The 12,224-nt window shown below is 42.6% G+C and overlaps 1 protein-coding gene across 3 annotated transcripts in view; it reads left to right on the plus strand.

Annotated features, from left to right (window-relative positions):
- DCAF1 (DDB1 and CUL4 associated factor 1) overlaps positions 1–11,943 on the plus strand; it is an 80,345-nt gene extending 68,402 nt beyond the window's left edge. For 2 of the 3 annotated variants that reach the window (XM_068559108.1, XM_068559109.1), the window contains 2 exons: positions 6,426–6,678; positions 11,034–11,942. In XM_068559108.1, the coding sequence (XP_068415209.1) occupies positions 6,426–6,678; positions 11,034–11,092 (312 nt within the window). In that variant the 3' untranslated portion in view covers positions 11,093–11,942. Of the gene's footprint in view, positions 1–6,425; positions 6,679–8,254; positions 8,314–11,033 lie in introns of all 3 variants that reach the window. The other variant, XR_011075766.1, reaches the window with a different exon arrangement.
- Positions 11,944–12,224: the final 281 nt, after the last annotated feature.

Raw genomic sequence — 12,224 nt, forward strand, 5'->3', positions numbered from 1 at the left:
ATTCAGAGTTTTGTCCTAGTCCAGATATCTGCTCTCAGGTCTTCTCAGATGTTCCAGGTATGACTTGCATGGCTCAGGGATGCAGGCACCTGTGACCAACACCTTTGAATTTGCCTTTTCACCTTAGCAAAATAAACTCAGAATCCTGAATGGTCAGCTGCCATCTGATAAGATGGTCTAGCATAAAGTGCCTATATAAATGGTTTTTATTGATTGAAAAAGCTTTATTGAGATATAATTTACATACATAAAAATGGTGTCTTTTGCCCTTCTGTTTAAATAAGCTTGGAGATTAACAAGAAGGGATGAACTGTACCACTGTATTGTTGAATGAAAACATAATACAGTGTATTTGACAGCTATAAATATTTGATTCCTGAGGTTGGTAGTCTGCCAGCCTTCAGGCATTTGGTGAAAGCAGAGATAAGCTAGTCACTTATCAAAACTCATATTATCCATTGGAATTTCGGTGTATGTGTTGTTTTTAAAAATTCAGTCAACTTTGATGTTAGCTTTTAGGAAAATTATAAAACCAAAGATTAGTAATTGATCATTGTTCTTAGATTTTGGAAAGCCAATACATTTCAACTAATTATAGTTAATCTTAAATTTCTTTTAAAAACAAAAACAAAACAAGGGAATAATCTTTCTTTTCTCCACTCCATTTTGGAATCTGGGACACACTGTGTGCTGTGCTTCCTGTGTGTTCTCCACTGCCTAGAAGCGGATGGTAAGAGTCTTTACTGATTACACACCTGCTGTAAGCTTGGTCATTGATTCCTGAAAAACCTTTTTTTCCCAACTAAGAAATTTAAAATATATGTGAATTAGATTCTGCTGATGAGGAGAGAAAAGCACAAGTGTTTATGACCCTGAAATGAATCTATAGCTTTTAAGGCTAGTTAACAACAGGAACAAGTGTCAGAAGGAGAAGCAAGAGTTTAAATTTTGCAGATATAACGTTGAAATGTCAAGACAGTAGGCTCAGGTTTTAATTGCATTTAAAAAAAGCTATCCTAGTTTCTAGATTAACTGTTTTTAAAGTATGACGAGAGGTTTGGTTTTTTTCTAAGAGATCGGTTATATTTTTGAAGGCAGTGTAAGCTAAAAGCTGTTTCTCTTGAAAAAATAGACATGTATTCAAGAAGAATTTTGAATGGTCTAGAAACAAATGGTGCACTAGTTAAAAGAAAATCAAATTAAGTCCTAGAGAGCAAGACAGTTTGATAGGAGGAGGGAAGGTCACTGGTAATACCTATGCAGGAATACCTTAGAGATATTGTGGGTTCAGTTCCATACTACTGCATTAAAGCGAATGTTACAATATAGCGAGTCACATGAATTTTTTTGGTTTCTCAGTGCATATAAAAGTTATGTTTACACTGTACTGTAGTTTATTAGGTGTACATACCTTAATTAAAATATACTTTATTGCCAACAATGCTAACCATCATCTGAGCCTTCAGGGAGTTGTAATAGTAACATCAAAGATCACTGATCAGAGATCACCATAACAAATATAATAATAATGAAAAAGTTTGAAATTCTGAGAATTAGAAAATGTGACATGAGACATGAAGTGAGCAAATGCTGTTGGAAAAATAGTGCTGATAGATTTGCTCGATGCAGGGTTGCTTCAAACCTTCAATTTGTAAAACAAAAACAAAAAAAATCCCTGCAGTATCTGCAAAGTATAATTGCAATAAAACAAGGGATGCCTGTATTCACCTTTTTGGTTTTGTCATTGGGAGTCTTTGGATAGGGTACATTATTACAGAAGAGTAGAACTTTAGAACCAGAGGTCATCTTGAACAGTGGTTCTTCATAACGATGCACTCCACAATTCCTGGGGCACCTTTCCAAAATCCTCCTGTTGGAGCTTAATTTGCAAAGATTGGTTCTGTCAGCCTGGACCCTGGGTGGGGTTTAGGCATGTGTATTTTGGAGAACTTCCCCAGTGCTCCAAAATACACATTCTGATGGCCATACCTGAGTAGGAACCACTGATGTAATTAAATCCTCTCATTTAACAAGAAATTAAGATTTAGAGAAGTTGGCATTAAATGGTTGTTTAGTAATCATTGCTTCTGTTGTACTTCTGTAATGTGGGCAGCATTATGGAGTGCCTGGGTTTTTTGATCTGGGAAGGGATAAGACCATAGAGAGTTGGAGAGACTGGAGGTAGACAGGAGGAGGGAGAATGCAGTAGGTGAGTGGAATGAGAGGGAGTGCTGGGCACCCCAGATCTGTGAGTGACATTAGTTAACTGGGTGTGAAGCCGTGAAAGTGGGAGAAGTGAAAGATGTTTGAGATTTCATCTGGTAACTGGGAGAGGTGTGGGGAAGGTGTTAGGTTTAGGGGGTGCTTTGAGTTGTTTTAGAAGTTTCTGTGGTACAGATGGGTAGAGCTATCTAATGTGAGTTCAGGATTTATGAATGAGAGGAAATGTAAAGGCAGAAATAAATTTTAAGTTGTAGGAACCTTTATGCCTAGGAGATCTGGAAGGGATCTGGTAAAGATCAGCAGCCCAGTGTGGAAGCCAGGATTGGTTAGTGTCAGTCATTGTAGAGAAGCCCCGTGGTGAGCCATTCAGGCCTTCATATTCCTTTAGGAAGCTTCCAGTTATTATAATCAGAGCAACAGACTAACTGACCACTTAGTATATGCCAGGCACTTAGCAAAGAGATTATATACATACATGCATACACATTTTCCCCCCCATTAAATCCTATCAGCAACCCTATGAGGCTAAGTAAACATAGTGTCAGCAGAGTTCGGATCCTGTGAGGCAGCCTGGCTCCAGAGCACATACCATTACCTGCTACACTGTGGAGTGCTGTGGGCAGAAGCCGGACTGTCAAGTGTTAGAGGAATAGAAGACAGAGTGAGTGGATGAGTGAGCAAGTGGTGGCTGAGGACCTGGAGGCCAGGAGTAGGGTTCAGGTTACCATTTTTCAAAAGTCTATATAGATGGAAGGAGTTTAAAACCTGTGTAGATTGAGAAGTTGTTAGGTTTGGGGAAGCTGACTCTCTTCAGAGAAGGTAAGAAAGCTAGTGGAGCCAAGTGTGAGCGTGGTTGTGAGTGGAGGGGGCGTGAGAAAGGTGCAGCGTGGTAATAAGGACCGGGGGTGGACTGAGGTCCAGAGCGGAAGTGGAAGCCTTTCTTCTTCCTCAGACTATGGTTGAAGTCAGGTTTAGATGTGGTGAGGGGACCAGAGGGCAGCCGAGGGAGCTTATGCCAGTTGACCTGTTCTCTGTACAGGAGAGGAGTGGGTTGATGTATCTGCAGGGGTTTGGGCCTTCGGGTAACCATGAAATTGTCTTAAGATGGAACCAGGAAGGGAAGAGTTTTAGAATTTTTTTCTGTAGAATTTATCAGTAGTTTAAAACAGCCTGGCCCTGAATTCCTGTTTCTAAGCCCTAAAAGAGAGGTCTTAGAGAATTTTTAAAAAATCAGTATTCCTGGATCCAAAACATTATCTAAATGTTGCTGGAGTTGAATCGGGATTCAAGCAAGATTTGCTTTTTTCATTAAGCAATAATTTTTGGTTTTTTGGACCACTTTTTTGACCACTCATTAGTGGAAGCTTTATTCTCTAGATATGAAGGAGAGTGCCTCATGTTACCAACCAGGTACTTAAACCTGCAAGAATGCTCTTAAAATTGCTTCCTAGACTCTCTTTTGGGTTCAACCACAGAATTAGATTCTACCACAGCACTTTGGATAGATCTTGTGAGCCTCTGTTCTGTTTCATGCTCCACGTTTCAGATTTAAAATTTAGAAAGTGAGTTTATGGCCATATCCGTGTGTAACAAAATACATGTTAAACTACTGGTCATTAAATCCAGAGTATAAATGATGAAGTGATGTGTTTGAGATTCAGGTAGGTCTCCCCTTCCTATTCATTTCCCTTCTCCTGTTGTGGTCACATATGTCATCATGGCCTTCTGGGATGAATAAATATAAATTATTTCTTCTGCTACAAGATTAAGTAAAAGCTGGGTTTGTAGGCTTCTGGAAGAATTTGGAATGGTATTTGTAGTTCAAACCTTAGACCCTTGTTGACCTATTTTCTAGGATTGCTCTTGACTTTGGAGCTTTTTCTTAGTTCTCCTGGATCAGCTAAGTTTTGATGTTTTTAGAAATGAAGAACGATCTTCCTTAAATTTGCTGGCTAACAGATGCCTGTTTGAACAGTTTAGCCTTTTACATACTCAACTGTGGGCCTTTAAAAGTTATTCTATCCTGAGACATTGAAAATTTATGTAAATTGCCCAAGTTCATACAACACATAATTGGCAGAGCCAGGATTCTAACCCAGGCTTGTTGGATCCCAAAGCCTGGGCATTTTCTCCTATCCCATACTCCGAAAACAATGATGAGTGTATATATCAATAACTGTGTACTAAATTAACTTCAGAATCAAAAATAAAAATAATTAACACTATCTTCATGTAATTATTCTATTCCACAGAGGCTTAAGAAACACAGGGCCCTGGATACTCTTTTTAATGTGCTTGTTTTTAACTGAGGGAACTTTATTAATTAGAACTAATTTTGGTCAAATCCCTGAAAACATGTGTGGAAAAAAGAGGCAAAAGTTATAATCTGGTAAATACTTTGAATTATTTCCCTGAATTTTGACTCCTCTCTCCTTTCCCAGTTATTTGTATGAGCTGATGTATTTGTAGGGCCAGAAGCTAGTCTGTGCGTCAGTTTATTGTTACTGCCTCCAGGCATTCTCAGTTCCTTTCCAGTGGGCAGATGCTTAGTAGCTGTCCACGTGGAGGTCATGTGTGGCCAGGCTGTGGAACAGTGGTCTCAGGTTATCATGGGGGTACGTTCACACACACGTGCACACACAAACTCTGGTGTGGACACATACTTGTACAGGCATTAGGAATACTGGGTATTTAAAGGGGCCAGTTTTTCCCATGTATTTGCCAGAAATTGTTGAAAAGTCTAAATCAGTGGGTCAAACAGCAAATCAAAAAGCCTCTAAATGGTGGTTCCAAAATTATCAAAAGTTCATAAAGCAGAGTTACCCTGCTGAATATGAGCCTAGTTTACTTTACAGCTGATGAACACTAGTGGCTGGATAAGCAGTGTTTGGTTTTTAAGTGATTGGCATGCGGCAGCACTTTTTTTTTTTTTTGGCTGTGTTGGGTCTTCGTTGCTGTGCAAAGGCCTTCGCTGGTTGTGGTGAGTGGGGGCTAACTCTTCATTGCAGTGCGTGGGCTTCTCATTGTGGTGGCTTCTGTTGTTGCGGAGCACGGGCTCTAGGCACACGGGCTTCAGTAGTTGTGGCTCGCAAGCTCAGTAGTTGTGGCACACGAGTTGCTCCGCGGCATGTGGGATCTTCTTGGACCAGGGATCGAACCTGTGTCCTCTGCATTGGCAGGCGGCTTCTTAACCACTGTTCTACTAGGGAAGTCCCTTTTTTTTTTTTTTTAAAAGCACTTCCAAAATGTTTTTAAAGTTTTTTTTCTGCTTATGTAGGGCTTGTTCTGTCTTGACTTTCATTAGGCCGGTGTGTTAAATGAATTTTATATTTTATTATTGCAGGAATTAGAATCCTTTTGCTACTGGCAGTGCTGACAGTTGATGTTTGAGCAGAAGGATTAGTGACTGAATGTTGGTCACTTTAACTTGGGAACACCGGTCGTCCTTAGGAAAGCAAAAAGGTGTCTTTGTGTCCTCTCTTGCTTGAAGGGAAACAGTTTGGAGGGAATGGAAGGCTGGACAATTTCTCTAGCATACTTTTTTGGTGTGTGTGTGGCTTGAAACAGAAAATGCAAGTATCTCTTAGTGGTAAAAATCTATTTTGTTGGACATTCAGATCATTGGATGCTTGTGATAGCATTGTCAGAGGTGCTGACCCACATCCATGGTTATAAATAAGATCAAGGACAAGAATTTGAAGGGCTTAGGAGCTGGTGACTCAGCAGCTGTGTTCTTCCTGTTTTATTAAAGCACTGCTTTTTAGATTCCAGGTAGAAGGTTTAGTTCCAGTGCCTCAAGTGATTTCATTTGGTTTGGTTGATACAGGATAGAGAGAAGAGCCCCTTTGGGTTTACTATTAGTTAGAAACATAGAATGTTGATGGCAGAGACCTCTGTGAAGTGTGTTGTCCATTTCCTTGGATAAGGGCTGTGTGACCAGTAATGCCTTTGTGGAGTGACCAGTAGTCCTTGTCTGAGGAGTGCTTGAGTGTCTTGGGGGACTTGGGGGACGTGTATGTGCCTGTCTCAGCCTTCACTGACGAGTCAAGCTGGCCCATGAAGTGTGTGCTAACCTAGATTACCATGCTCTCTATTGACTGTTACCTCCTCTGTCCTTTGGGAAGAGGAGAGAGACTCCCCATGTGGCCCACATGGGCTGGGTCTCTGTGTTTGTCCTAATGGACCTCATGCTCTCTTACCAGGAAGAGGAAGAACAGGAGGAAGAAGATGATGATGAAGATGATGACGACACCGATGATTTAGATGAGCTTGACACTGACCAGTTGCTGGAGGCGGAGTTGGAGGAGGATGACAACAATGAGAATGCAGGGGAGGATGGGGACAATGACTTTTCTCCCTCTGATGAGGAGCTAGCAAACCTGCTAGAGGAGGGAGAGGACGGAGAAGATGAAGACTCTGATGCAGATGAGGAAGTGGAACTGATCCTGGGGGACAGTAAGTCTAGGGCTGACCACGAGGCTGAGCTTGGGTACCTAGGGAAAGGGCCCTTTCCTGTGCCAGCCCAGCCCAGCCCAGAGGGCAAGCCACACCAGGGTTCTGTGCCCCATAACTAGAGTCACCACCTGGGCCCTTGAGGAAAAGCAGTTTCACATCTGTCATCCTCAGTGCTCCTGTCATGACGACTCTGTAACCAAATGGCTATTATCTCTTTAAAACAGGGGTTGGCAGACTTCTACAAAGGCAGGACAGTAAATAATTTTGACTTTGTGGGCCGAATGGTCTCTTTTGCAGCTACTCAGCTTTGCTGTTGTAGTGTGAGAGCAGCCAGAGACAAGACATAAATTAATGATGTGGCTGTGTTCCAATAAACTTTATTTACAAAAATAGCTGGTGGTCTTGGTTTGGCCCATGGGTTGTAGTTTGTCGACCCCTGCTTCAGAGGATTAGCCTTAGACTGGACGGCAAAAGTGTAGTTCTCCCAAGAGGCAGAGCTGGTATCATCAGATGCAGCTGCTCATGGGGGTGCTGTACCTGCTCTTTTCTAAAGTTGTAAAGAAATAAAAGCCCTCTTGTGGGTTGCAGCCCCTTCCTGTCTGCTTTTGCTTAATCCCTCTTAAAGGCCAGGGGACAGATGTTTCTCTTTGGCTTCTGTTTTGTTCCTCCCCACCCCTCTTTCTTATTCCAAGTTTTGAAGAACAAGCTCCAGTTTTTCAGTACCTTTCCATTATAACAGGTTTCTGAAGTCAAGTTGTCCCCTGCCTATACTAATGGACCCTGAGTAAATCACCTAATAGTTCTAAGAGTCTGTGAGCTCTGCTGCTATACTCTGCATGTTTTAAGAGGACATATTTGGCAGCATCACTGTGACGTGTGTCACTGTTGACAGACTCATGCTTGCTGTGGTCCTGGTTCTTCCTAGTGCTGCCCTGCCTGACTGGGGAGTAATCACTGTGATATCCAGTCATTTTTCATGTAGCTAACCTGGCCAGCATTCTCACAGCCAAGGTAGGTATTATGCCTAATATGGTAGCCAGTAACCACCTGTGGCCATTAGAATTTTAATTAAATTTCAAATTCAGTCCCTCATTTTCATGTCCACATTTCAAGTGCTCAGTAGCCACATGTGGCTACCATATTGAACAGCACAGATATAGAACATTTACATCATTACAGAAAATGTTATTGTATTGGCCTAAGCTCAACAAACTTCAAGCCTCTTCAGAGTAGATGCTTGGTTTTTACAGTCATTGGTGTTTGGTGGTGGGGGCAGGGGGAGGGAGGGAGTGTGTATGTATGGTAGGAGAGGAGAGGGTGGGTGGCAGTATATATATTTAAGCATATATGTATAAGATTCTCCTGTTCAACAGTGACCTAAATCCATTTTCTTTGGGATAAATCTTATACATGCTTCTAGAGCTCAAGATTGAAGGCAGTTGGCTTAGGGGAGACTGTCTTTCTTACGTAAGTCCTCTTGCCAAAGTTGCATTTTGAGGAAGCTCTGTGGGATGGGAGGGATTGCCTTGTATCTGCCCATCTGCTGTTTGCCAACTTCATTTTTTCGTACTTGGAGGTTGAGATGATTCATTGAAGGAGGACTTCCTTTGTCCCTAGCGATGGTCAGAGAGCCAGGTAAGAGGGACTCAGGGGCAAGGGAAACATGACAATATTGATGGGAATAAAAAGGAAGGTTTTACTAACTTCTTTGTCACCTGTGACACGTGGGCACAAGTTCTGTTTCCCTTAAATTATAAGTAATATAAGGTAGGTTAGGGGAGCAGCTGGTACCCCCGACCTAAGAGTATCACTAATTTTTCCATTCTCAGTTTGAATATAAATTAATTTTGTATTTGGCCTGTAAAATTACTGCTTCCTTTAGCCTTTTACTGTTTATTCTAGGAAATTCATTCTTTTAAGCCCAAGAGGTAATCTGGAAAACCCTAATTCTATCAGAGAATGTTACTTTAACTTGGTGGGAATATTTATGATGTGAAAATGCCATTACAGATGACAAGTTGAGGACATGTCAGTTTGGGCTCTAGAATTGAGGTGGTGGCATGTGCAGCGTGTGTACTCTATTGCTCTTTCTCTGTTTCACAGAGACTGATTGATTGATAGTGGCTCGAAACAGAGCAGAGACAGGGAGCACCCTCTGTATCCTTGGTTTGCTGATATTTTGCCTTACACTAATCATCTGGTGTATTAACTCTTAACCTTTTGGGGCTTATGGAGCCCTTTTAGGATATGATGAAAGCCGCTGTGACTATAGAAAACCACACCCACATGCCCCCCATGTAACATTGCATAGGCCCCAGATCCCAGAGATCCAATGATTGATTTCATATACAGAACCCCAGGCCTAGGAAGAGAAACACCTTGACTCTGAGGTCTTTGTTTCTCTGTTCCAGTCAGTTCTGACCCCCCCCCCCCAAAAGCCTGTATGTTGTAGAGCAACAGGTTAAATAAACATGGTAGGGACTAACACTGCCTTTGCTTCCAGGGCCTTTCAGAGGGAGAGGTCCCCACCAGGGTCTGAGTTTGGGTCTCTTCAACATTTGGAGGATGAGAAAAGGCTAAGGAAGGTAGAGAAGGGAGTCCTGCCACCTGACCACCAGGAGGGGAATCACTGCCTGACCCCTGAAAGTTCTCTGTTAAACCCTGTGCCTGACAATTATTTGCTTATGGAAGATTGCGTTATCCTCCTCCAGCTGCATTTACAGTCCTTAGATGTGATGCAGAGTTGTTAAGATTCTTAATTCTTAGTAGCTCTACAGCTGATGGTTAGAATAGGTCTCAGGCAGGTGGGTCTGGCATTGTTGGTTCATAGATCGCATGAGCACGAGGGGATTCTTTGCGGTCTGCCATGGGCCCTGGACACAGTGCTATGCTTGAGTCACCCCCTTCCCTGCTCACTTCCTCCTGGAGTTCTTTCAGCAAGGAAGCTGATGAGGCTTCGTTTGTGGTTTAGCGGTGTCAGGTATTAGTTTGATCTCCATCTTGTTTTCCCCACTCCTCACCAATAAAGTCAAGCCATGCTTGTGCCCTGTTAGACCCAGGAACACTGGTTTTTCCAGCCATCACTTTTGCTTACCTTCAGGACGTCGTTTTATCACGGCCATGCTTTTCTTGGTTTTACTTTATCCACTTCAGTTTTCTTCCTAAAGGAGACTGTAGTGAATGGAAGGTTTGGGAACATGTAGTTCTTCGTCAGCTTTCCCCGAGTGGAGTCTCTCAGGTACCTGGGAAAGGGCTGATGAGGGATTCTTTGGAACCAGTGGCTGTCCCTTTCCTCATGGGAACCCCAGGGCCTATGGGCGTTTTCAGGACTCCAGCTCAGGACCTGCTGGCCCATTTCCCTAGGGACCTTGTTAAAATTGTTTCACAGCTTCCTAAGCTGAGAGTGATCAAAATGGGCACTAGAATTTTTCCTTTACCTTCATGGGACCTTCACGGGCACTAAGATTTTTCCTTTACCTTCACTCAGCAAATAGTAGAGCTAGGTACTATGTTTCTCTCCGATTTCTATCATCCAGACAGGTGCATCTACCTCACTTTGAGGGTTCTTTCTGTTACCACCTAGTTTCACCTCTTAATGGATCCTTCCAGAGGTGTTCATGTGGTCTATTCACTGCCTGGAAGGCAGATGGTCAAGCAGAGGGTCAGACACAGTGCCACCTTCCAGGGTGCCATAGCTACTCCCTGCTGACCTCCAGCCCAGTTCTTCTGGTATTGCTGCAAGCTCTGGCTTGTATCTTTTTGGGAATTTGTTCCCTGCAGATTATATTTAGAAATTTCAGAGGAATGAATCCCAGGTTGACTACCTCTGCCTTTATGAGGTCTTCTGAGAAAAGAGTGGCTGACGAGTTTAAGAGAAATCTCATCCTTGCTTGGGCTCAGCCTGCCTTTTTAGTGGTCCTGGGGGTCAGGCAGGCCTGTGCCCACCGGAGGGACTCCAGAGGCCAAAGGACTACACGGGCTCACTCAACTGCTATCAGCCCTGCTGCCCCTTTGCAGCCACTCAAAGCACCATGGGCGAAAGCTTCAGAGGTGGCTTGCCTGGTCCCTTTAGGGCCTTTCAGGCAGGAGGAAGAACCTCTAGGAAGCAAGAGGGTACCACGTCCAGGTCCTTTGAAAGGTAAGCAAGCAAGAGGTCCCAGGAGTAACCATCATTGCCAAAACAGTATATTTTCCAGAGCCAGCTCCAAGGAGTTAATTGACATGTTTTCTTCTTTCTGGAAACTGGTAATTAACCTTGCTCAGGCATAAATTTATGTGTATGCAGGTGCTTTCTCCCTGAAAGCTTCCTACAAGCCTAGTGCGTAATCTAGTTTCTCCCTTTCCTTACCTTTCAGCCGACAGCTCTGACAACTCTGATTTGGAAGATGACATCATCTTATCTCTAAATGAGTGAGGAGCCATCACCACGTGGAAGAGATTCTTGGCAGGCGAGAAACTGAGTCAAATGAATTCAGAACATCTTCCCTTCCCTTTCTCCCAGGGCTCTTTTAAGGAACTGCATGCCCTGCATTCAGAGGATTATGATTTAGAGTCTCACTGGAATCTGAGTCCTTCTAAAAACAATAACCACACACAAAAAAGACAACAGGGGTTAGGGCCTATTCTGCTTCCCCCTTCTCCTAGGATGGACATATCTTTCCTCAAGGGAAAAAAAAAAAACAACACGTCTCTGGGGTTATTTCACAATATATTTTCTTTGTATAATGTTCTTTACTTAAAGAACAAGAAATAGTTTTTTATAAAACTTAAAAAGAAAAAAAAAAGGCATTTATAACTGAGGGTATGAACTTATATCCACCAGGTCTCTTGTCCCTGCAGTTCATTTTCTATGGAAGAAAATGATGTCTAAATAACAATAGAGGCATTTTTACATACGTATTTAAATGAAAAGGAAAATCGTGGTTTCTTAAATTGATAAGGATTAAGAATATTTTATTATAAATATAATATATGATTTTTTAACCTGTTTTGTTGCCTCATACGCTGTCAGGTTAATTTGTTTTCCTTTGTGCCAGAGGTGGGGAGGAGGTGCTGCTTGTTTGCTGAATAAATGCCTAGGTTCACCCACCTTCATGGTTGGGGGGGGGGGCAGCAAGGTCATTGTGGATATTGGTTTTGTGGAGTTGAGGGAACTTAGGATATAAGTTCACTCCCTCTATTTTTCTTTGTGATTCAGTTTTTCAGAAATCTTTTTTTCTTCCCTTTCTCCCCAATGTGGAAAGTACAAATCAAAGGCCTTTTTCTTTAATGTAAAGTGTATTTATTTAAAAAAAATACAAAATAAACTACAAGTCTGTCTTTCTTTGTTTATGGCCTTTCCCTGTTCTCTTTTACTGAAGTGGGGTCTGTCCCTTTCCTTGTAGCTCTAGCCAGGCAATAAAGACGCCTTCCAAGAGAGGCAGCCCAGGACGGGGGGAGAACACGTTCTGCCCAAATAAAGCACTCTGGGGAGAAAAGCAGCTTAGTCACAGCATCTAACCCTGGTCTGCTGCTCGCCCCGAGGAGGACTGGGCAGGGGGCAGAGG

The sequence above is a fragment of the Eschrichtius robustus genome, chromosome 12 (genome assembly GCF_028021215.1).
Source record: "Eschrichtius robustus isolate mEscRob2 chromosome 12, mEscRob2.pri, whole genome shotgun sequence".
In the NCBI taxonomy this organism is placed as follows: Eukaryota; Metazoa; Chordata; class Mammalia; order Artiodactyla; family Eschrichtiidae; genus Eschrichtius; species Eschrichtius robustus.